Source organism: Carcharodon carcharias, chromosome 30 (genome assembly GCF_017639515.1).
Source record: "Carcharodon carcharias isolate sCarCar2 chromosome 30, sCarCar2.pri, whole genome shotgun sequence".
NCBI classification, from domain to species: Eukaryota; Metazoa; Chordata; class Chondrichthyes; order Lamniformes; family Lamnidae; genus Carcharodon; species Carcharodon carcharias.
This window is the reverse complement of record NC_054496.1, coordinates 19,314,680-19,339,532: the sequence shown is the minus strand read 5'-3', so window position 1 is coordinate 19,339,532 and position 24,853 is coordinate 19,314,680. Positions and strand designations below refer to the sequence as shown.

Sequence of the window (24,853 nt, the reverse complement as noted above, 5' to 3'; positions counted from 1 at the left end):
CCATGTACACCACATCAACAGCATTACCCTCAACAACCTTTTCTGTTAACTCTTCAAAAGACTCCAGCAGGTTAGTTAAACACGATTTCCCCTTTAGAAATCCATGCTGGATCTTCCTTATCAACCCATATTTTCCCATGTGACTACTAATTCTATCCTGAATAATTGTTTCTACAATCTTGCCCACCACTGAAGTTAAACTGACAAGTCTGTAATTGCTGGGCTTCTCCTTTTACAACATTTCTTTTAAAACAAGGGCATAATGTTTACAATTCTCCAGTCCTCTGGCACTTCCCCTAAGGCTAGGGAAGACTGAAAAATTATGGCCAGTGCCTCTGCAATTTCTACTCTCACTTCCTTCAATATCCTTGGATGCATCTCATCTGGTCCCGGTGCCTTGTCAACTTTAAGTACCAACAGTCTATTCAACACTTCCTCCTTATCAATTTTGAACCCTTCTAGTGACAGCGTTTCGTCTGTCACCATGGCCTGGGTAGTATCTACCTCCTTGGTAAAGATGGATGCAAAGTGTTCACTTAATACCTCAGCCATGGCCCTCATCCAAGTGTAAATTCCCTTTTAGGTCCCTAGTTTCCCTACTCTTCCTTTAACCACCCTTTTACTATTTACATGCCAATAGAAGGCTTTGGGATTCCCCTTTATGTTGGCTGACAGTCTTTTCTTACAATCCCTCTTCCCTTCTCTAATATGATTTTTCATCTTCCCTCTGAACCTTCTGTATTCCTCTTGGTTCTCAATTATATTTTCAACCTGACACCTGTCATAAGCAGACTATTTCTTCTTTATCTTAATTTCTATCTCCTTTTTCATGCAGGGAGCTCTGGATTTGTTTGTCCTACATTTCCCTTTCACTGGAATATACTTTGGCTGTGCCCGAACCAATTTTTTTTGGAGATTTTCATTGACCCAGCCTTCACTGCTCTCTATGGAAGAGAATCCCAAAGATTAATGATCCCCTGAGATAAGAAACTCCTTAACTAAAAGACACCATATTTTTGAACTGTGTCCCTAGATTCCGTCACAAGTGGCAACATCCTCCCAGCATCTACCCTGTCAAGGCCCCTCAGAGTATTATGTGTTTCAATAAGATCACCTCTCATTCTTCTAAGCTCCAATGAGTACAGGCCCAAACTGCTCAACCTTTCCTCATGATAGGAGTCAGTCTAATACACCTTCTCTGAACTGTTTCCCATGCAAAGCCATTCTGCAAGTTCAGGAAACCATTCCCAGTACAAACAATGTAGAAGTCATCACAAAAATGGACAAGTTCATCTGATGCTTGATGAAAAATAAAAGCAGAGTCATTGTTTAATAAGGCAGCAGCAAGTTCAGGTTGGAAAACCTCTGGGGCTTTTGCCTCACTGTGCAAAGATTTTAAACCTACGTTCTACTAAAGCCGCTGACATCCCAGATTTTGGTATTCTGATTTAGGATTTATCCATCAATGACTAAACCTCCAGGCTCACAAAATTTCAAAGAGGACAAACCAGTGAAAAGGAATGAAAGCACAATTAGACAAGTGTCGCTTGGGCTTTGAGTCTCTAAGCAGGAAGGATCTGGGGGCTGCAACAAGAGGGACGCCCCGCAATAGGCAAATAAATTGAAATTCAAACAAGTCAGGGCAATTGAACTGAAGCAACATTGTTCCCAACTAAATGCGTTAGTCACTGCATGTGTACTTAAGCACCATAGAGTTAAAGTCTAAACAGGGGGCTAATACTCGCACATCGCCCTGGTAACATTACTCAAATTAGGTAACATGGGGTAGACTCTAGATCTGGAGTTTCTTTGTGCTTGGCAGTGGAGGAGCAAGAAAGTGGGAAAGAGGAAAAGAGAGAGATAGAAAGAGGCGGAGAGAATAAAGAAAGAGGTAGAAACAGAGCAAAAGGGAGAAAGGTGAGAAAGAAGGAGGAAAAGAGAAAGAAAGACAAGATTTTTTTGGATCAGGAAGTTCAACATCTATGTGATGACCAAAGGGCACCAATTGCCTATCTATTCCTCTCTTAGCCCTAGATCCTGCTGAACAGGAGGAACAATGCACAGAGAGCCTCCAGACACAGTAACCAAACAATTTGGGCTAAAGTAGTTGCATAAGGTCAAATCCTACAGTTGTACCCTGGAACTTGCTGCCTTGAGAGTGGTGGAAGAGGAGAGGATCAATGCCTTCAAAATGAAACTGGATGTGCACTTGAGGGAAATAAACTTGCGGGGGTTAGAGGGGAATGGGACTAACTTGTGGCAAGTCAGATGGGCTCAATGGGCCAAATTACCTCCTTCCGTGCATGATGATACAATTTACCTGCCCCACAAAGATAAGCTAAACGTAAAAGCAAAAGTTAATGTTATGTAACTCAACATTAACACACATACTGCCTCTCCTGATCTTTAGTTAATATCACTGGTCAGCTCCAGCAGTGGACGACAAGGGATGATGTCAGTGGGTGTTAAATGGCCAGACACACACAGTGCCCACAAACTATACTCCAGCATTAGCCATTATTTCAAATCATTATCATTTCCTTAATATCTTCTGTCTTCCACACAACCATCACTCCAACCCTCAATGACCAAAACTCATTATCACCCTGTTACACTTTTTTTAAAGGCTCAGCAAATAAATATTATGTGGTGACACGCATCTTTTTGTTTTTAATTGTTCTTGTGTTGTGAGCATCGCTGGCAATGCCAGCATTCATTGCCCATCCCCAGCTGCCCTCGAGAAAGTTGTGTTGTGCTGCCTTCTTAAATCGCTGCATCTATGTAGGTACACCCACTGTGTTGTTAGGGAGGGAGTTCCAGATTCTGACCCAGTGATAATGAAGGAACAGCAATAAATTTCCAAGTTACCATGGTGTGTGACTTGGAGGGGAGCTGGCAGTTGTGGTACTCCCATCCGCCTGCCACCCTTCTCCTTCTAGGTTTTATATGTTACAGATTTGAAAGGTTGTTGAAGGAGCCCTGACGAGATGCTGCAGTGCATCTTGTAGAAGGTACACATTGCTGCCACTGTGCATTGGTGGTGGGGGGAGTTAATGTTTAAGGTGCTGTGGGTGCCAACTAAGTGGGCTGCTTTGTCCTGGATGGTGACAAGCTTCTTGAGTGTTATCGGAGCTGCATTCATCCAGGCAAATGGAGAATATTCCATCAAACTAAAGACAGGTGGGCAGGGTTTGGAGAATCAGGAGGTGAGTACGCTCAGCCTCTGACTTGCCCTTGTATCTACAGTATTTATATGGTTGGTGCAGTTAAGTTCTGATCAATGTTGACGCCCAGATTTAATGTAAGGGGATTCAGTAATGGTCATGTTGTTGAATGACAAGGGGAGACTGTTAGCTTTTCTTTTGTTGAAGATAGTCTGGCATTTGTGTGGCATGAATGCAAACCTCCCTCACGGAGGAAAAAACAGGAAGTGGAAAAGTGTTGTTTGAGAAGTTAAGGGTGATCCTATGCAGTTTAGAGACAGGGTTAAAACATTGTAACTCCCTCTCACACTCCCCTTTATTCAGTTGCTCAGTGGGTAACACTCTCACTATGGAGTCAGAAGGTCCTGGGTTCAAATCTCACTCCAGGCACTTGAACACATACCTAAGCTGATGCTCTAGTGCAGAACTGAGGGAATACTGCACTACTGGAGGTGGTATTTTTTGGGATGACACATCAACCATCTGCATTCTCAGGTGGATGCAAATGATCCTATGGAACTATTCAATGAGGGCAATATTAATCCCTCAACCAACGTTTTCTACATTATAACAGTAACTACAATTTGTTGGCTACAAAGAGATTTAGAACAACATGCGGTCTTGAAAGGCGCTATATAAATGCATTTTCCCCTAGCTTTCCTTGCCGACTGCACAAATTTCTGAATCTAACATTTTAAGCTACCTTAATCCAAATCAACATATAACAACTGCTGGCACAGATTTTAATTAAACATTCTTTGCTTCCACTATACTTCAGAAAAAATAAGCTGCCTCCAGGTTTCCTTCCTGAAATCACTGCTTCAAATCTGATCTACCTGAGACACAAAAAAAAGTGTTTGCATGTTTGCAATAAAACTCCAATTACAAAGCAGAGAAGCAGCAGAAAGCTTGCAACTGCACATCAGGCCAAATACATCATCCAACACTGAGAGATTGCACCTTCAACTCACGGCATCATCTATTTTCACCTTTCAGTGATCTGGTCACATTTAATACCATTTCTGTTTATTCCTAAGCCAATAAATGGGCAAAGTACTAGCCACCTAGTGCTCCACGCTCACAGGCACTGGCTATCAAGTTATCCAGGCAAGGTGCAGAAAACAAATGACTCTGGATCGACTAAACCATTCTTCCTGGTAGTTTATCCTATAAGCCACAGCCAACACCAAACTAGCAATGCCAGAAGGGAGCTTGTGTTAACTGACAGTCCATTAAAGGGAGGGTATAGCAGATCACTAGTCCTAGTGAAGTGTTCACCTATAACTTGAATCTAATTCTCTCTGTACACCCCCAGGGTTTGCAGTTTCTTTTCTCCCTTTCACTCAAACATTTGACAGCACTCTGCACAAATGGATAACAAGTGGCAGGGGGAACATCATGATCAAGAACTTGCTCTGCCACCCAAAGGGGTGGATAGCCATTGTGCCATTATAAACCTCAGCATTTGCTGCATTTAACAACGTTCAATCATGATACTATAAAAATTTTCAGTTATAAATTTGTGGATAGTTATTTTTCCTTATAGAGAGATTGAATATAAATTATATTTCACACACATGTAATGATGCACCATGCACATGTGTGGAATCAGGAGTCTACTTGTTGCTTTCCTTCAGGAACGTCCAGATGAGTTTGTTGACCACATCGGGTTGGTCCTGTTGGACCCAGTGACTGGCCCCAGGCACCACCTTCAACCGGAACGTGTTCTGTATGTACTGCTCCATATAGGCAGTCATGCCAACATCCAGAGCTCCGTCCTTGTCTCCCCAGATCACCAGGGTGGGCGCCATCACATCGTGGCACTTTGCCGGGAGATTGCTGCAACAGAAGTAAGCACATTCAGTCAGCGAAGGCCAGCCTAGCTCAGTTGGTAGGTCTCTCACCTCTGGGTCAGAAGGCAGTGAGTTCATGCTCCACAAGATGGCAAAAATCAAGTACTTATATAACACCTTTAATGTAGTTAAATAACCTAAAGCGCTTCACAGAAGTGTTATGAAGAAAATTTTGACACCGATCCACATAAGACATGAAATCAGGTGATCAGGTGATCAAAAGCATGGTCAAAGAGACAGGATTTACAGAATGTCTTAAAGGAGGAAAGGTAGAGAGGCAAGAAGTTTAAAGAAGGAATGCCAGAGTTTAAGGCCTGATATGCAATAGGATACATGCAGTTATACCATGGTGCAGCCAAAAGCTTTTTTTTTAAATATGTCGTTTTTTTTAACCCCAGAAGTAATAAATAATAATTATTTTCCTTTAAAAGGTATTTACTCCAGGTGTATACAAAAGTGGAATTATTGACCACCAGTTGTGGCCATTTAACTTGCACCATTGGACACTGTGCAATCCTTTCCTAAGGCAGGCAATTTCTTTATCCCAACTGTTAACTTCTTCCCTGCCTTCCATTCTACCTACGTAACAGAGACCACACTTCCTTCTCAAGTGGTCAACACTTATCCCTCAACCACATAACTAAAACAGATGATGTTTATTTTGTTCCTGTTGTGGGAGCTCACCGTGCTGACTTGTTGCATTTCCTTCACTACAACAGCAATTACAGCATAAAGTGGATTGGGACGTCCTGAAGTTGTGAAGGGAGCGAAAACAAAAGAGAGGAGGGGAGATTTAAGATTGGAAAGGGAGCAGCCATGCCTCCTCAAGTGCTTTGTACTTCCTCTATTTCTGGTTCTCATCAAGGTCACCTGCCCTCCGAATCCTGACACTTTTGTATCTGTACACCCCTCATACTGAAGATTCAACTTGCCATGCGCTCTGTCCTGGAAAGGCAATAAGTAGCACGGTGGGTCATCATGACCCTTCCACAGCTATTTAAAGCCACAAGTCCTGTAGGTGCCAGGGTCATGCTAAGTAACATTTGGCTTGGGTTTTTCCTTCTATCCCTAGTCCCAACAGTTTGATGTATCACTCGCTAAATTATTATGCCATAATAAACAGATGGTATACTACAATTAACTCTCAGCACTCCTGTGTTATCAAGTATATAAAAAGACATGCTCTTGATTGCTTACTCAGTGATTCCTACAGCTTGTGTGGGCAGGGTAAGACTGGACTATGACCTTCATTCCCCTATAACCTCTCACAAATTCCTGCTGGAAGTTGCAGTCATTCTTACATGAGGAATGACAACTAGACAGCATCTGCCACATGTGGATAACATATCTGGCCCGAATCCACCACTGCAGGCCAACATGCATCACCGCACTTGATGGGTATAACTGTTTTCCAGGCCAACCACAGTAGCTAGTAAAACACTCAGCTAAATATGTTGCAGAGGTTGATGGCATGGCTGAAACGTCTGGATTTCAGGCTTCCCCAATTAGCGTGAAGTCAGGCTCTTGAACTGCTGCTGTAGAAACCCGGTTTGCAAAGCTCGCTGGGAGCCTCTAGTGGTAGAAACAAGATGCTGCAGCAAATGCAAGCTGAAAATCTAGTTGGGCTTTGATAAAAAGAAGAAAAAAGCTTACATAGAATTTTACAGCACAGAAACAAGCCACTCCTGCCAACTGGCCTACACCAGTGGTTATGCTCAACATGATCCTCCTCTCACTCAATCAGCATAAGGTTCTTACTTCTTTCTCCCTCACGCGTTTCTCTAGTTTCCCCTTAAATGTTACTCACCTCAACTAAACGCTGTGATAGTGTGTTCCACAATCTCACCAGTCTGCATGAAGAAGTTTCTTCTGAATTCCTGAATTCAATTTATTAGTGGCTATCTTATACATATGGTCCCTAGTTTTGGTCTTCCTCACAATGGAAACATTATCTCTACATTTAGCTGATCAAATCCTTTTGTTATGTTAAAGGACATTATTAGGCTAGCTTACGAATTCTATCTTGCACACTGGCTTGCATTCATAGAGTGACTTTCATGACCTCAGGATGTCATAAAATGATTTACAACCGATGACGTATTTTGAAGTGTAGTCGTTGTTATAAAATGAGAAATGTGGCAGCCAATATTGGTAGTCATTTAAAAATATGAAGGGTTTTGACAGCATAAACAGATAATTAGCAAAAAAACTGGGGAAAGATATGGGGTTTTTTTTAATGCAGCAAGTTGTTATCTAGAATGCACAGCCTAAAAGGGCGGTGGAAGCAGATTCAATAGTAACTATTGAATAAACACTAGAAAAGGAAAAAACCTGTAGGTCTATGGGGAAAGAGCATGGAAGTAGGACTTTCAAAGGGTTAACACACACATGATGGGCTGAATAGCTTCCTTCTGTGTTGTAAGGGTCTATGATTCTATCACATGGCACTCGCAGTCCCACCTCCCAACCTCTCCAATTGTAAAAAAGGCAAAAGATCCAGAGGAGTGGAGTAATTATTCGGAGGAATAGGATAGCCAGAGCATTTGAAATCAAAAGCACCTCGCAGATAGAACTTGCTTGGGATGATGCCTTTGTTGAAATGACAGTGAAAAAAAAATCTCACTTCTGGAACATCCTGTACCTGAAGCCAATAGGAAACAATCCTAGGAAAATGGGTAAGAGACAATGGGGGGATTCCAGGGAATAAGCATCTCTGTGCCGTCGTGAGTCACTGCCATTAATGGCAACCCATGACTAAAATCCATCTGAATCACCACCTAAACAGAGTAATCTGCTCACGTACTGAGAATAGCGAGCTGGTTACACTATTGAGAAGCACATTTAAAACAGCTATCACAGGGAACCTCTATACTGAAAAGGATGTTAAACATTTAATTCCTTACTTCATTTCTTACCCTTTGTGCATTCCTCCTTCCTCCCCACTCCCCCAACCCCTTTATCTGTATTTCCATATAAAGTGTTACGCTTAACTTTTTCTAGTTCCACTGGTTCTCAGTTTGAAATGCTAACTCTCCTCTCTCCATAGATTCTGCCTGGCCGACTGAGCGTTTCCAGCATTTTCTGTTTTTACTTCATCCGCTGGCTGATTATTCCAAAGCTGCGAGAGGCATTCAAAATGCAACTGAACTTTGCGCTGGGAGGATGGACTCAGTGGGATAGGAAAGTAGCAGCAGTAGGCCATTTAGTCGCTCAAGCTATCCAATCACAACACATCTGATCTGTACCTCAATTTCTTATTCATCTTTGGTCCAGATCGCTTACTAAACTTCAATGGCCTTTTATCCTCCTTGGCTGCCTATATCTCTCAGTCTGATGTCATGTGTTCTCATTTACATAGTGAAAGGTTTGTTAGGTAAAGGTACATAGGGATAGGGAGCTCAGGTGGGTAATTGGAAGTTGGATTGTTCAGGAGAGGAAGAGTTAGGCAAGCCTGGCGAGGGCAAAGTTACAAAATGGAGTGGAAAATGGTTGAGGAGGAGGAGGAAGAGGAGAAGGAAGAGAAAAATTAAGAGGAGGAGGAAGGAAGAGGAGGAGGAAGATGAACAAGTAAGGAGGAGGAGGACATTGACAATAACAGAGGGGGGGAGGATGATGATTACAACAGGAAAAAATAGCATTAAGAGAGAAAATAAGTAACATTGAACAAAATGGATTATATATACTATATATTGAATGGAATGACATCAAAAGCACACAATAACCTACAAACTGCAATAACATGAGTCACAGAAGCCAACTCAAATCAGATTAAGCCACAAAAGATGGGTTGAATCTTGGAAAGGTTATCATTATGAGTGATCAGGTGAATTCCCTACCTGAAGATGTTCCTGTAGTAGTTGAGGGGGCCCACCAATGCTCCAGGCCTAGAGAAGTTGTAAATGTAAGCCTCTAACTCTTCCTCAGTCAACCTGCTGCTTTTATTCTGGATTCCCATCTGTTTACTCATGTATGCGCTCTTCAGGGCCTAGAAAATATGGCACAGAGATAGATTTTATGCAACATTTATATAAAGAAAAATCTAGAGAAAAATAAGGTATATTAAATTATTTTTAATTATTATAAGAATTGAGGTGCAGTGGATGAATAGACCAGCAGATAGCAGGGTCCCTGCCTCATGCTCAGTTAACTGGTCTGAGCTGGGGTAGCCAGGGGAGGGACTACAGTTAGACTCAGTGCCCTTGGACTGCGGAAAGGGGCCAAATGAATCAGCCACACTTGGCTTCTGATTGATATCCAACAACCCATGCAAGATAACACGTACCGACAGAACCTTACAATGGAAGACCCATCGTGCCTGTGCTAGCTCTTTGTCAGAGCTATCCACTTCATACCACTTGTCTCCACCCCCCCCAAAGTATTCTAGAAAATCTTGCCTTTGCAAGTCCCTTATGAAGGCTACTATTCAATCTGTCTCTTCCATGCCTTCAGGCAGTGTCAAGTTGATTGGTGACAGGATAGGGCATGGCTTTAAGCCACCTCCATGACAGAATGGCCCATCCCACACACTCTAGATGCTTAGACTTGAGGAACTATATAAGGAGTTGAGGGCAACCGGAGCCTATGGAAATTGTCACCCAGCAAGTCAGCAATGCTTTCAGCTGAGGAGGTGAGCATTTACCTTGAAATCATCCATACACATGAAAAGCTCAGGAAGCTTTGGCACCTGGAAGAAGAAAATATAGCTGGACTTCAGCAGCTGGGATAGGTTCAGGTAATCTGAAAAAAAAAAAAACAACTTCCATTTATATAGCACCTTTAAAGTAGTAAAACATCCCAAAACACTTCATGGGAGCATCATCAAACAAAATCTGACACTGCCCCACATATTAGAATTAGTACAGATGACCCAAAACTTGGTCAGATATAGGTTTGAAGGCAGGTCTTAAATTATGAAAGGGAGCTAATTTAGGAAGAGAATTCCAGAGCTTAGGATCCAGACAGCTTGACGGCATGGCCACCAATGGCAGTGTGATGAAAATCAGGGATGCGCAAGAAACCAAAACTGAAGGAGCATAGGTAAATCAGAGGATTGTAGGACTGGAGGAGTTTACAGAGGTAATGAGGGGTGAAGCTATGGAGGGATTTGATAACAAGGATAAGAATTTTAAAATTGAGGCTCTGCCACATTGAGAACCAATGTGGGTCAGTGAACACAGGGGTGATGGGTGAACAAGGCTTAGTGCAAGTTAGGATAGCGACAGCAGGGTTTTGGATGGGAATATCTGGTCAGAAGTGGTCATCATGAATGGTTTTGATAGCGTCAATACAGAGAAATGATTTGTTGCAGAAGGGTTGGTAACAAGTGGAGGCAGATTTATGCCAATTGGCAATAGAATCAAAGGCGACACAAGGAACCTTTTTTATTTAAAAACACAGCGAACTGTACGCTCGGGAATGAGCTGACTGAAAGGACAGTGGAAGCTGATTCAATAGTAACATTGAAAAGGGAAAAAAGTTATGGGGTTCTGGAAAACTGCAGTGGACTGAGATACAATGGATTTCTTTACCACAGGCATAATGGACTAAATGGCCCTGGCCTCCTTCTGTGCTGTATCGTTCCATCATTCCAGAGTATGACAACAGTGCATCCATCCAGTCATGCTTTGTTCTCCCATCATTACTGAAAATAAACAGAAGCCTTCAGCTTACCTTGGAACACATTTGGATGCGGCGCATTCAAGATTATCAATCTGTCCACCATTTCTGGATTGCAAATTGCGAAGTTCCAAGCCAGGACGCCACCCCAGTCATGCCCCACCAGAATACAGCTGCGGTGCCCTAAGAACATCACAAAACAGGACCATCATATTGGCCAGTGAGGCTATTTATAAAGCAAAGTGTCAGCCTGACCAGCATTGCATTCATTGTATTCACAGACTTTGTACCATGTCAACAGGGTTAAAGTACTGTACTGCTCAGTCACAAGACCCAATGTACTGTTTGCATTGAGTTACCTGATTTGAGCCAGAGCTGCAATAAGGGAGATAGAATTGGCCTAAGCACCCAGGGATTGAGGAAGAGGTTGTCAGCCAGAGTTCCTTCCCATCGTATGTCCCTCACGGTTCTTGGTGTGATAGTTCCATGATGCAAAAAACTTAGGAACTGTCAGTTTCCAGGCAGCATCTATCTGTATGCGTCCCTATAACCCTCCTCCCTTCCAGGATCTTTGAATCATGCACTTAGGGAAGGTGGTTGGGATTAGGGTGGGGAGAAGGTGTGAGGGGCTCAGTGTACAGCTCCTGGACTTCTGCTCGTGGATACACAGGGACAATCCAGAATGAAGCTGTACATGGCAATTCGTTAACACAGGGTATGAGATCTCTCCATATTACTAACGGATCTCCCAGGACACTGTTCACAGTAAGTTAAGCGATATAATGGTTTATACTTCGTACTGCACAATGTATTAAACTGCTGCTCAGTGAACTGAGTCTTATTCAGGCAACACTATTATTTAACGCACAATCGTGCCTTCAGTTGCACACTTGTACCATCAGATAGAAAGCCATCAGTGCCAGAGGCGGTAGATACCCCTTATCTATAGTGTCACTTATACACAGAGAAATTTGCTCTATCCTATCTTTCCATTGACAATGCCATGCAGAGCCACGAGCTTAAAAAAAATCATAGCCTCCAAAAGTAAGCTATTTTACTGTGGGGTAGAGAAATCGCTGACGAGCCAGAGTTTTCTCTATGACTCCACATCAACGCTACCATGTACAGCGGACTGAAATTGCCCGTAGTGCAGGATCTCACAGCCAGGACATTGTTTTCCTGCCTCAGAAAAATTGCACGGGCCTGAGAGGGGGAACACTGCAGATTCACCAGATTGGTAAGGGGATTAAAGGACTTAAATGAACGGCATGGCACTAGGAAGTTCTGAGGAACAAAAGGGACCTTGGCGTGTGTGTCCATAGATCTCTGAGGGGGGAGGGGCACATTAGTGGGGTGGTGAAAAAGGCATATGGGACACTTGCCTTTATCAATCGAGGCACAGATTACAAAAGTAAGGTCATGTTGGAGTTGTATAGGACCTTGGTGAGGCCACAAGCTGTAGTGCAGTTCTGGTTGCCACATAATAGGAAGGATGTGATGCAGAGGTGGTGCAGAGGAGATTCCCCAGGATGTTGCCTGGGATGCAAGATTTAAGTTACGAAGAGAGAGTGGATAGACTTGGGTTGTTTTCGTTGGAGCAGAAATGACTGAGGGGCAACCTGATCAAGATGTACAAGATTATGAGGGGCATGGACAGGGTGGATAGGGAGCAGCTGTTCCCCTTAGTTAAAGGGTCAGTCACAAGGGGGCATAAGTTCAAGGTGAGGGGCAGGAGCTTTAGGGGGCATGTGAGGAAAAACTTTTTTACCCAGAGGGTGGTGACAGTCTGGAATGCACTGCCTGGGAGGGTGGTGGAGGCGGGTTGCCTCACATCCTTTAAAAAGTACCTGGATGAGCACTTGGCACGTCATAACATTCAAAGCTATGGGCTAAGTGCTGGTAAATGGGATTAGGTAGGTAGGTCAGGCGTTTCTCACGTGTCGGTGCAGACTCGAAGGGCCTCTTCTGCACTGTGCTTCTGTGAAATAATAAAGTACAGGTTGCATAGACCAAGCTTGCAGTCACTTGAATAAAGAAGATTCACGAGCACTCTATGGTGTTTAAAATGATTAAATGGTTTGATAGGGTAGATAGAGAGAAACTATTTCTTCTGGTAGGGGGTGGAGAAGTTCTAAACAAAAGTGGATACCTTTAGTTGGACTATTCAGGGCTAATGTCAGGAAACACTTCTTCCCATAACAAGTAGAAGAAAGCTGGAACTCTCTCCCCAGAAAGCTGCTGATTCTAAGGGTCAATGGAACATTTACAACTGGGCTTAATAGATATTTTTTGTTAGGCAAGGGTAGAGAGGGTTACAGAGTTAACAGGGTAGGTGAAATTAAGGTGCAGATCAGTCTTAGTCTAATTGAATGGTGGAACAAGTTCAAGCAGTTGAATTGTCTTCGTGTGTTCCTATGTCCTACCTTTGCAAGAGACAAGGCCACGACAAACATTGGTTATAAGTCTGACATATAACCAGGGGAAGTCAGCGTACCTAGAGCTTCAATAACATCTTTGACATCAGTCAGCAAACACTCCAGCTTGTAGTCACCTCGACCTGGGGGTGCATCTGAATCCCCATAACCACGCAAATCTACAGCCACCACTCGGTACTCACTCTTGAACTCCCGCAGTTGATAACGCCATGAGTACCTGTGACACAAGGAAACATTCAATATCACAAGAAGCTACTGCTAACACAGAAGCTATAACAGAGGGTATATGCTACATATTTTAGACCAGCACAGAGCAGTTTTCACATTCTGTGACAATGTCCCTGCAGTCACATATAAAAATACAGTAAAGAACTAACTGAACTGAACAAACAAGCTAGGGAGAGGCAGTGTGATCAGATTCTATTTTGATTCTAGCTTCACCCAACTTCCAAAACTCAAGATTCCTCGGACAGGTCATTAGACAGCAAACAGGTGCAAGGGTCTTTGCTGATTCTCTCCCGCTCCTACCCCACTCAAAGATCAACTTTAATGACAGTATTTCAGCTCAAACCAATTATGTAATCAGCACAAGCTGGAGATCAGACTTTGAACTGTTGGTCTCCTTAGTTGCTCCCAGGAATGACTCAGCGACAGTCGAGAGGTCGAAGTGGAGTTTTATAGCTCCTGATTTCTCAATTTTAAAATGCACTTGATGTACTTAAGGTTTCCATTTACTTTCAATGTTATCAGCTCTTTTTCAGGAAAAAGTACAGAACAGGTTCGTTGTGCAGCATTAACACTAGCAATGGATCCATTAGGCCTATTTCTCTGCTCAAAACACTGCGATAGGCTGAAGCTTACCTAGATTGTTTTGTTTTTAAATTCAACCAATTCACCCACATAAAACAGGAAATGTTGGAAACATTCAGAGGGTCAATTTTCTTGTTCATTCATGGGATGTGGGTGTTGTTGGCTAGACCAACATTTATTGCCCATCCCTAATTGCCCTTGAGAAGGTGGTGGCGAGCTGCCTTCTTGAACCGCTGTAGTCCATGCGGTGTAGTCCAGTGCTGTTAGGGAGTGAGTTCCAGGAGTTTTTGACCCAGCCAACAGTGAAGGAACAGCAATATATTTCCAAGTCAGGATGGTGAGTGGCTTGGAGGAGAACTTCCACGTGATGGTTTTCCTATCTTTTTGCTGCCCTATCATTGCTTGCTTGTCCCTTTCACTGCTTGCTTGTCCCTACAACAAAACCCCCCCTCCACTTCTCTTCCCCCCCCTCCACTTCTCTTCCCCCACTCCCCCCCCCCATCCCCTCCCCCACAAACACCTTAAACCAGCTTATATTTCACCCCTCTCATTGTAAAGAAAAATCAGTTCTGTTGGGTCATGAGGACTCGAAACGTCAATTCTTTTCTTCTCCGCCGATGCTGCCAGACCTGCTGAGTTTTTCCAGGTAATTCTGTTTTTGTTTTGGATTTCCAGCATCCGCAGTTTTTTGTTTATACCAAAGCAAATTCATCTCTTTTGGATTACTTGTGCTACTCAGAGTAGAGGTAGACTTAAGAACATAAGAAATAGGAGTAGGCCATTCGGCCCCTCAAGCCTGCCCTGCCATTCGTTAAGATCATGGGTGATCTGCCCCAAACCCCAACTCTTCTTTCATGCCAGCTCCTCATAACCCTCAACTCCCCGATATTTCAAAAATCTACCCACCTCCTCTTAAATACTTTCAGTGATCTAGCCTCCACAACACACAGGGGTACAGAATTCCAGGCATTCATTACCTTCTGAGAAAAGAAATTCCTTCACATCTCAGTCTTAAATGAGTGCCCCCTTATTCTGTAACTATGTCCTCTAGTGCGAGATTCCCCCACTAGTGGAAACATTTACTCAACATCTACCCTGTCAAACTCCCTCAGAACCTTGTACATTTCAATGAGATCACCCCTTATTCTTCTAAACGCTAATAAAGGCCTAACCTGTTCAGCCGTTCTTGATAAATCAACCCTTTCATCCCAGGAATCAACCTATTGAATCTCTTTTGATCTTCCTCCAAAGCCAGTATATCCTTTCTTAAAGACAGGGATCAAAACTGTTCACAGAACTCCAGGTGCAGCCTCACCAACACCCTTGTAACAAGACTTTCCTATATTTAAACTCCAACCCCCTACTAATACAGGCCAAAATTCCAATTGCCTTCTTAATTGCTTGCTGCACCTGCATGCTAACTTTTTGTGTTTCATGCACAAGTCCACCCAGATCCCTCTGTGCTGCACTTTTTTGGAGTCTCTCTCCATTTAAATAATAGTCTTCCTTTTGATTTTTTCTACCAAAGTGCATGACCTCACACTTTCCTAGATTAAATTCCATCTGCCAAGTTTTTGTCCACTCACTCAACCTGTCTATATCCCCTTGCAGATTCCTTATATCCTCATCACAACATGCCCTCCCATCTATTTTTGTATAGTCAGCAAATTTGGATACATTACACTCTGCCCCCTCCTCCAAGTCATTAATATAGATCGTAAATAATTGAGGCCCTGGGTCTGATCCTTTGTGGCACTTCACCACTTACATCTTTCCAACCTGAAAAAGACCCATTAATCCCGACTCTCTGTCTTGTGTGTTAACCAATCCTCAGTCCATGCTAATACGTTAACCCCAATACCGTGAGCTCCTATCTTGTGCAATAACTTTTTATGTGGCACCTTATCGAATGCCTTCTGGAAATCCAAATACACAACATCTACCGGTTCCCTTTTATCAACTCTGCTTGTTATATCCTCAAAGAATTTTAGTAAATTTGTCAAACATGATTTCCCTTTCACAAAACCAAATTGACTCTGTTTGATTGAGTTAAGCTTTTCTAAATGTCCTATGTCTTCCTTAATAATGGACTCTAGCATTGGCCATTTATAGCCGAGTTGGTACTCCAGGGCACTGCTGATGATTGACCAGCCAGCCTGGTCCACTAACCTGGTGACTGGGGCTAGAAGCAAGAATTCTTCCCACTCAGCTGCTAGCCAGTGCCCCAACGGACAGGATGCTCGTGGCTTTGGGGCTGATATGTTGCGTCGTTTTGACTGGTCGAACACCAGTGCCACCGCACTGTGTGTACTTGGCTAAGGCTTGGCTCTTTAACAAAAGCGAAATTCTGCAGAAGCTGGGAAGTTAGAATCAAAACAGAAACACGCTGGAAATACTCAGCAGCAATTATCCCTCCAAATGTTTGTGGCTGTGCACAGCTTATTTGCTATCTCAATGCTAGATACCTTTATTTTGTTTGCACTGGATGTTAAAGGGGGTGGCATGTGAGTGGCCTGCGCAGTACCTTAGTGATTGCTGCGCGGCTGTGTATGTGAGCAGAGGGAACATTGCTGAAGAGGTCAGACAGCATCTGTAGAGAGAGAAACTGAGTTAACATTTTATCAGAAACTCTGTTCTCTGGACTTGGGTAACTGGGCTGTGTTCTCACTGAAACACTATTGAGGGAAATTACTTTGGCTAGTAGTTTAAAACGGACGATATCAGGATCAGTCCCTAGTTGTACATCTCTCTCGATTTGTATCTCCAATGAAAATGCTGTATCAGGACAGCTGACAGTACTTTCCTCATGTTCTTTTCTTGTTTATATGCAGATGTTTTTTGCTGTGCATCTCCAGCAATTTTGACTCCTGCATCGTTCATTATGTGGGGAGGATGAAAATTTCGTGCTGCCTTATTAAACTGGGACTATAGTTTGCTGCACTAGCAACAGTAGTGAAAGCAAATGCCAGTTCTCTAGACTGAATGGAATAGTAGACTGGAGTCCTGCATACATATTCCAACACTGCATTACCACGCATAGCTCCATATGAATCACATTCAACCCTCCTTCTGTGCACAAGCATCCAATATACTGACAGCGTAACCAGTCCTGCAACCAAGCAGTTACATTGTTATTACTGAATGTGACACTAACATGCGCATCATTCAATTCATTCTATTTTTATCCACCCAATTTGTTGGGCTCCTCATCAACTGAAGCCAAGAACCAGGCATCTCCAGACATAGCCTACCATTAGGGAACAGTACAACAGCCATCCAGGTGAGCAGTCATCTACAGATTTGCAACAATCCCTGACAGTGATGTGACTGAGAATGGAACTCAACATATGCATGAACGTATGAACAGAGGTGCAAGGAGGGAGGAGGTAAAAAGACTTATTTATATTGCACCCATCACAATCTCAAGATATTCCAAACCATTTTATAGGCACTTTTGAAGTGTAGTCACTGTTGTAGGAAATGAGGCAGCTAATTTGTTTCCACAAATAACAATGTGACAAAGACCAGATAAATAGCTTTGTGATGTTGGTCGAGGGAAAGATATTGGCCAGGACACCAGGTACAGCTCCCCCACTCCGCTGATAAAAGCTGTCATGAGAACTTTTATGTCCACCCAAAAGGGTCTTTTCAACTGAAAGGCACCACCTTGAGAATGCAGTACTCGCTCAGTACTGCACCGGAGTGCCAGCCTAGATTTTGTCTTCAAGAGTGGGACTTGAACCTGCTGAGTCAAGGCATGAGAGTGCTACTATTGAGCCTGGGTGGAGATGGGCAGCAGCATTGGGCAGGGATGAAACAACAACCCTCTGTGCCCCACTAATGCAAATATAGTCAAGAGAAGCTCACACAAACCCCTCTCACTCCCTTGCACGTCCTAAGAATGTGAAATGTGTTATATCAATTCAAGTTTGTTCCTTTCATTGACAGGAATACCAATAACAAGCTGAAGGGTACAGGAAGGTAAAAAAAACGCACAAGATAGTCCAGCTTAGCACTTAGCTTCAGTGTAGCTAAAGTGCAAGAGCCCACCACAGAAAGGAGAAATTGTTAAATAAAAATTGAGGGAACAGTATTTACCAAAACTCAGGAAAGCCATGGAGTAGCAACATCAGTTGTTTGTTCCTCTCCCCAGCTGCCACATAATGAAACCGCAGCCCTGAATCCTAGGGAAAGAGAGACAGAGAGAGGGGGAGAGAAAGCAGGTCAGTGACTCGCACAATACAACTTCCATTTCAGTACCATTGCTATGCTTTGCAAACAGAGGCTGCCAACTTTGACAACTTAAATTGAGATAATACCTGTAACTATAGGAAAGAAGAGACTGCAATTTTACCACGCACATTCTGTCTAGACAATAAACCTCAGGTGAACGGGAAAGATCCCATGCCACCATTTTGAAGGCAAGAACGGGAGTTCTCCCTCGTGTCTTGGTCAATATTTATACGTCAACCATCATCACTAAAACAGGACTATGTGCTCAATTGTTTTATTGCTGCTTACTTAGTGAGATCTTGCTGTGTGCAAATTGGCTGTCGAACATCATTGACAAACTTCAAAAGTACTTCATTGACTGTGAAATGCTTTGGGATGCGAGAGGCACTATAAAAATTAGGGCGGATAGAAGTGAGTAGTGTTATCCCTTAGGTTTCAGTTCTGAGACCACTTCTGTTCACTACGTATATCAATGATTTGGAGATAGGCAAAGGAGGTGCGAAAATTTGTAGATGATACCAAAACAGGATGCCTGATGAATTCTTTACAAGATCAATTTTTAAAAATGCAAAAGGATACTGATAAGTTGGAGGGAGTGGGCTAATTGAATTCAATGTCAGTAAGTGTAGGGTGATGCATTTTGGTAAAAGGAATCTCTGCAGTGTTTATATGCTGAATGGAAATAGGCTTTGTGCTGTGAGACAGCAGAGGGATTTGGAAGTACAGGTTCTCTGGTAATTTAGCTAAGGTCCACAAAGGACCATAGGCATTCCTCTCCATTATAGGTAGTTGGTTATATAGCTTGAGGAGCACAACTCCACATCAAGCATGGGGCAAGATAACATAGCAATAGGAGGGAGCCTCCATGAACTACCATAGCCAGTATAGGGATTGAACCCGTGCCACTAGTGTTATTCTTCTCCACATACTAGCCATCTAGCCAACTGAGCTAGTAAAAGTCCTCATAACATTTAAAGGACTAATAAACTTATAAACTTTATTTCAAGAAGCACAGAATATGAAGGCAAATAGGTAACAATAAGCCTAAAAGAAATTCTCAAGAGCTGAGTTAGCATTCTGTATGTGGTGTTGGGCTCCAACTACAGGAAATGTATTGAAGCTTTAGAGATGGCTCAGTGCAGATTCATTTGGATCACAGGTCACAGACCTGAAAAGTTAACTGTTTCTCTCTCCACAGATGCTGCCTGACCTGCTGAGTATTTCCTGCATTTTCTGTTTTTATTCCATTAGGATGCTGCCTGGAATGAAGAAATCCAAACAAAGACTTGATAAATTGGCTCTTTTTTAATGTTAGAACAGCAAAACCTGCATTTATATAGCAAACTTAACATAGTCAAATACGTCAAGGCACTGCACAGATTTTAAGGAATGTATTAACGGAGGGGAGAATGGTAGCAGGACAAAGAGGTTTATTGCAGAAGAAAATCCAGAGTTTATTGTACGATCTTTGTAGAGACCGATAACTGGAAGTTCAAATCTCTTAAAAGTTATCAGCTGAAAGAATGACAAGGCAAGATTTCACTTTTTAAAACTTATACTGTAAAACATTATTTCCTTTTGTTTTAGGCAACTTATATTTAAAACTAGAGAGGAAAATTCCCCTTTTATGCTTATCACACTCTCCCGCAGAATGACAGTCATCATAGCAAACAATCCACAGTTGCTCCCAGCTTTCAATGGGTTCCCACATCCCCACTTTGCCAAGTAGTAACTTCGAGTGACCGTCTCCAGCTTTCCTCAGTTTTTGGATAGTTTCTTAAATCCACTGCCAGCATCAAAGCCTGTTCCGATAATTCTTCTTCCTCCTGGCCATGCCAGAACAAATCACCTGAAATCCATAGAAGGCTGCAGGATGTGTCTCTTCTATTAGAGACCATCTCTCTCCTGCATCAGGCTGTGGTAACTCACAAAGTCAAGCAGCCTTTTCTCTCTGTTAACCACACAGAAATTCTGCTTCTGATATTCACTGATTTGTACAGAAGCCTGTAACCTGATTTTGAAAATGGCTTCCTCTGCCCTGTTCCTCATGGCAACATGAAACACATTAGCTTTGGATCCAAGTAGAAATGCTAATTAGCTACCTTTGACCTCAATTTCCTTTCATTCTATAAGTGAATGAATAGTTGACAGCACAATTGTTTACATCCCAATGCCAACACCACCTTTCTGGAACTTTGGGAGCCTCAGAGTTTACTCAAGGTAAACTCAGAGACTGCTATCATTGTCTCCAAGTTACCTTGCACCTTCTTCTCAGTAAAACAATCTAAGCCTTCCTTTATTCTCTAACAATCAAGCCACCCAGGCGTACTGTCAGGCAGACTTCAGAAGAAGTTATTTGATCCCCTTAATTTACCCTAAATTTAAAGCTACAGTCACAAAATATAATCTTATAAACTTCATAATTGTAACATTAGATACAACCATCAATGGTGGAACAATAAAAATCAGGGATGCACATGGGGTCAGATTTGGAAGAGTGCCAAAATCTTGGAGGGTTGTAGGAGGTTTCAGAGATTCGGAGAGTGATACCATAGAAGGATTTGAAAACAAGGATGAGGATTTCTAAATTGAGGTATTGCTTAGCTAGGGGCCAATGTAGGTCCGTAACATGGCATGATGGCTGAATGGCACTTGGTGCAAATTAGGATGTGGGAAGCAGAATTTTGGATGAGTTCAAGTTTACGAGTGGTGCAAGATGACAGGCCATTGGAATAGTTGAGTCTTGGGTTTAAAAAAGGCAGATTACAAGGTGATGTTATAGAAGTCTTTAAAATTACGAAAGGTTGCAACAAAATAGATAGAAGCAGATCGTTTCCAGTGGTTAAAATATCAAGGAAAAGACACCATAGATACAAAATTAAATATGAGAAAGAAAAAAAGTGTAGTTTTACCAAATCGATAGCTAGAATCCAAGGCCAGCATTTGCTGCCTACCTCTAACTGCCCTGAAACTGAATGGCTTGCTGGGCTATTCCAGAGGGTAGTTAAAAGTCAACCACACTCCTGTGGGACTGGACCAGGTAAGCACAGCAGATCACCTTCCCTGAAGGACATGAGTGAACCAGATGGGGTTTTAACGATAATCAATGAAAGTTTCATGGTGACCATGAAACTGTGGCCAGCTTTCAATTCCAGGTTTATTAACTGAATTTAAATTCCACCTGCTGCCATGGTACGATTTTAAACCCATGTCCCTAGAGCATGAGACAGGGCTTCTGACCGAGTAACATCACCACTATACCACCGTCCCCCCTAAATTATACAAACTAGAATTTATACCCTGGAATTTAGAAGGTTAAAGGGTGATTTGATCGAAGTTTTCAAGTCATTAAGGGGAAGAGATAGGGCAGATAAAGAGAAACTATTTCCACTGGTTGGAGAGTCAATGAGTAGGGATTGTAGTTTAAAATTAGAGCCAAGCCTTACAGGAGTGAAAGGTCACACAAAGGGTGGCAGAAGTCTAGAACTTTCTTCCACATATGGCATTTGATCCTAGATCGTTTATTAACTTTAAAACTGAGATTGATATATTTTTGTTAACCAAAGATATTAAGGGATATGGGGGCAAAGAAAGATATATGGAGTTAGGTTGCAGATCAGCCATGAGTACATTGAATGGTGGAACAGTTCAAGGGGCCACAGAGGGTAGGAAAAGTTCTTCACACATAGAAAAATTAGGCTGTGGAATTTACATCCAGGGTCAAGATTAGGCCAGAGATAGGGCATCATTCAAGATTAGACTGTTCACAGCAATGTACCAAAACACTACAAAGTCAAAAAGGAATGAAACCAGATGGACCATCCAGCGTCGACCTAGGTACCAGTATTTTGGCATAGCGATGGTAAATGCTGAGCTGCTCAAATTCCAAAGGGAAACTTAAAACAACTGTCACAACTGTTTTGCAGTTTGTGTAAATTTTGAGATGCGTGTCTTGAATTCAGTAGTAATAAGACCACCGTGTCTTACAGGTTTTTTACAAAACTAAATTAAACCTTTATTAATAGAAGAAATTATTTTAAGTACACATATACATCTACAAATTACTACTATGATAACTTCTAAATCCCCTAGTAAATCTAACTCGCAGTTACACTTTCATTAAAGCAACAAGTCAGGGACACATACGTTTTAAAAGACCGAGGCAAAGAAACACGATACCCTGAACAATCCAATTCAAAGTGAGTTTTCTTAACTTCAGTTCTTTGTAGACAGCAGCTTGAGGCGTAGATGCTGAAGGCTTTTTCACGCTTGTTTTAGATCTTAGAATTCCTTCTCTTACACACAACCTTCACTCCTTTATACATATTTTCCCCTTTGAATACAAATTCCCATTGTTTCACTATGTCTTTGGATATTTACATCTCTAATGCTACAAATCTCTCACAGTACCAATATTACCAGTAATCTTTGGGGAAAATAAACACACTGTTTCTTAACTTTCCCTGGCTAGGTGAAACATTTCACCCCTCTTTTGAAATCAGTCTAGTCTGGTTTATTTAAAAATGCAAGAGTTCCCTTTGCACCGTTTACCCACTTAACATTTCAAACCTAGCTTCTCTTCTGTTACATCAAAGCCTTCAGACCAGCTGCCTTTAACTCAATTAAATCACACACACAGACATGGACACAGACCCCTTACAATAAATTCCAATAACATTATGAAAATTATTATATCTTCCTGACACCAGAAATGACAAGGGAACACCCAGCACTGTTGATCCTGCAAAGTCCTCCTTACTAACATCTGGGGGCTTATTTTCCAAATTTGGAGAGCTGTCCCACAGACTATTCAAGCAACAACTTGACATAGTCGTACTTACCTAACCATAACTTACAGCCAATGTTCCAGACACCACCATTATCATCCTTGGGTATGTCCTGTGCCACCAGCAGGGCAGATCCACCAGAGGTGGTGACACAGTGATATACAGTCGGGAGGGAGTTGCCCTGGGAGTCCTCAACATTGATTTTGAACTCCGTGAAGTCTCGTGTCTTCAGATAAAACATGGGCAAGGGAACAACTTGCTGATTGCCATCTACTGCACCCTTCCCCACTCTCTTAGCTGATGAATCAATGCTTCTCCATGTTAAACACTAATTGGAAGAATTCTTCCCAGGGACAATCCCTCAATGGAACAGCCAAAGGAAACGGCCACAGCCCCACCACTGGAAATCTCCAGGACCCACCTTTAAATTATTTCCATTTAAAAGTTTTCATTGTCAGGGCTAGCATCTCAGCAGGTCATGCCTGGTTTAGCTAGCACTACCTATATAAATGTTAGCAGAATACGGATATATGCTGACACAACTAAAACAGAAGCAGAGCAATGAAGGTGGCAAGGGACCTAATGTGTGTGTGGGGGACTTCAATATCCATCACATTCCTGAACTTTTGCCTTGTAGATGGTGGACAGGCTTTGGGGAGCCAGGAGGTGAGTTACTCACCAGAGAATTCCCAACCTCTGACCTGCTCACGTAAGCACAATATTTATATGGCTGATCCAGTCCAGTTTATGGTCAATGGTAACCCCCAGGGTGTTGATAGTGAAGGATTCAGTGCTATTGAATGCCTAGGGAGATGGTTAGATTCTCTTTTGTTGAAGTTGGTCATGTCTAGCACTTGTGTGGCGTGAATGTTACTTGCCACGTATTAGCCCAAGTCTGAATGTTGTCTAGGTCTTGCTGCATATGGACAGAGACTGCAAGAGATACCTTCTGCGGGAGAGGAAGAAAGAACATGATTGGGAAGATGCTATTAAGAAGCTCAATAGACTGGACATACAAATGGTCAAATTTCACTTCTAACAACATATTTCACTTCCCTACCCTGCAACATGACAAGCTGAAATCAGGTTCCCTGGCAGCAGGGGAAAAAAAAACTGGACCAACAGAGTGGGGAAGCAACAGCCATTGTGGAGATACTGTGGATGTAACAACACCGCAATGACTGCAGAGATGCAAGAAGGTGGCTCACCATCACCTTCTCAGGGGCAGTCAGGAAAACGTTGGTATTTCCAGTGATACCCACATCCCTTGAACAAATTAATTTAAAAAAATATCAAAACAGAATTAGATATATAATTAAAAGTTGAAAAATATAGGGTTATGGGGAAAGAACAGCGTCAATGAATTGGTGTTAATTCGATAGTTCTTTGAAAGATCTAGCACAGACAGAGATGGATGGGGCAAATGGCCTCCCTGTCACGTTAGGAATCAACCACCATTAAAGTGGCACAAATCAGCCGGGAGGGGGCGATAGCTTCTGGTGCGCATGCGTAATATTCAGGCTGGCTCAAATCAAAGAGGGCAGTGCGCAATGCGCACGCGCAGACACCCTAAAAAAATGGTTGGCGGGGGGGTGGGGTAGAGAAAGAGAGTAATTGAATTGATTTTTAAACCCGGTAGGTGAGCTAACGGCCGCTGCGCGCGGTACCTTCACCCGGACGAAGCAGTGGGTCCCCAAGGACGGGTCACTGAGGCAGGCGGGCGGGCTGTCCCGAAACCGCCACTGGAAAGCTCGGCCTCGCTTCCTGACGACGACCCAGGCCATCCGCAGCAGGAATAAGCAGCTGGCCAGGGCCGTCAGCGTGTAGACGGCGATCCAGTAAGCGGCAGCGCTGGCGGCCAACGCCAGGCGGCTGGGCAACACCAACAGGCGCGAGCACACCTTCGCCATCTTGGC

The 24,853-nt window shown here is 42.8% G+C and overlaps 1 protein-coding gene across 1 annotated transcript; it reads right to left on the bottom strand.

The window, feature by feature from the left end:
* Positions 1 to 751: 751 nt before the first annotated feature.
* On the bottom strand, positions 752 to 24,853 carry LOC121271292 (epoxide hydrolase 4-like). Its single transcript, XM_041177176.1, has 7 exons — positions 24,605 to 24,853; positions 18,016 to 18,101; positions 13,167 to 13,324; positions 10,727 to 10,855; positions 9,696 to 9,793; positions 8,893 to 9,041; positions 752 to 5,042 (listed from the first exon to the last, which is right to left on the bottom strand). Exons 1-7 carry the CDS (start codon positions 24,845 to 24,847, stop codon positions 4,820 to 4,822), a joined length of 1,086 nt encoding a protein of 361 aa, XP_041033110.1. The 5' UTR covers positions 24,848 to 24,853; the 3' UTR covers positions 752 to 4,819.

What these genes read in the sequence shown, in the direction of transcription:
- LOC121271292 (XM_041177176.1), bottom strand. Translation starts at nt 24,847, where the DNA reads ATGGCGAAGGTGTGCTCGCGCCTGTTGGTGTTGCCCAGCCGCCTGGCG. An exon ending in TGTGTATGGATGATTTCAAG is followed by an intron (nt 9,042 to 9,695) that starts GTAAATGCTCAC and finishes CATATTTTCTAG; the next exon opens with GCCCTGAAGAGCGCATACAT. An exon ending in TACTACAGGAACATCTTCAG is followed by an intron (nt 5,043 to 8,892) that starts GTAGGGAATTCA and finishes CTTCTGTTGCAG; the next exon opens with CAATCTCCCGGCAAAGTGCC.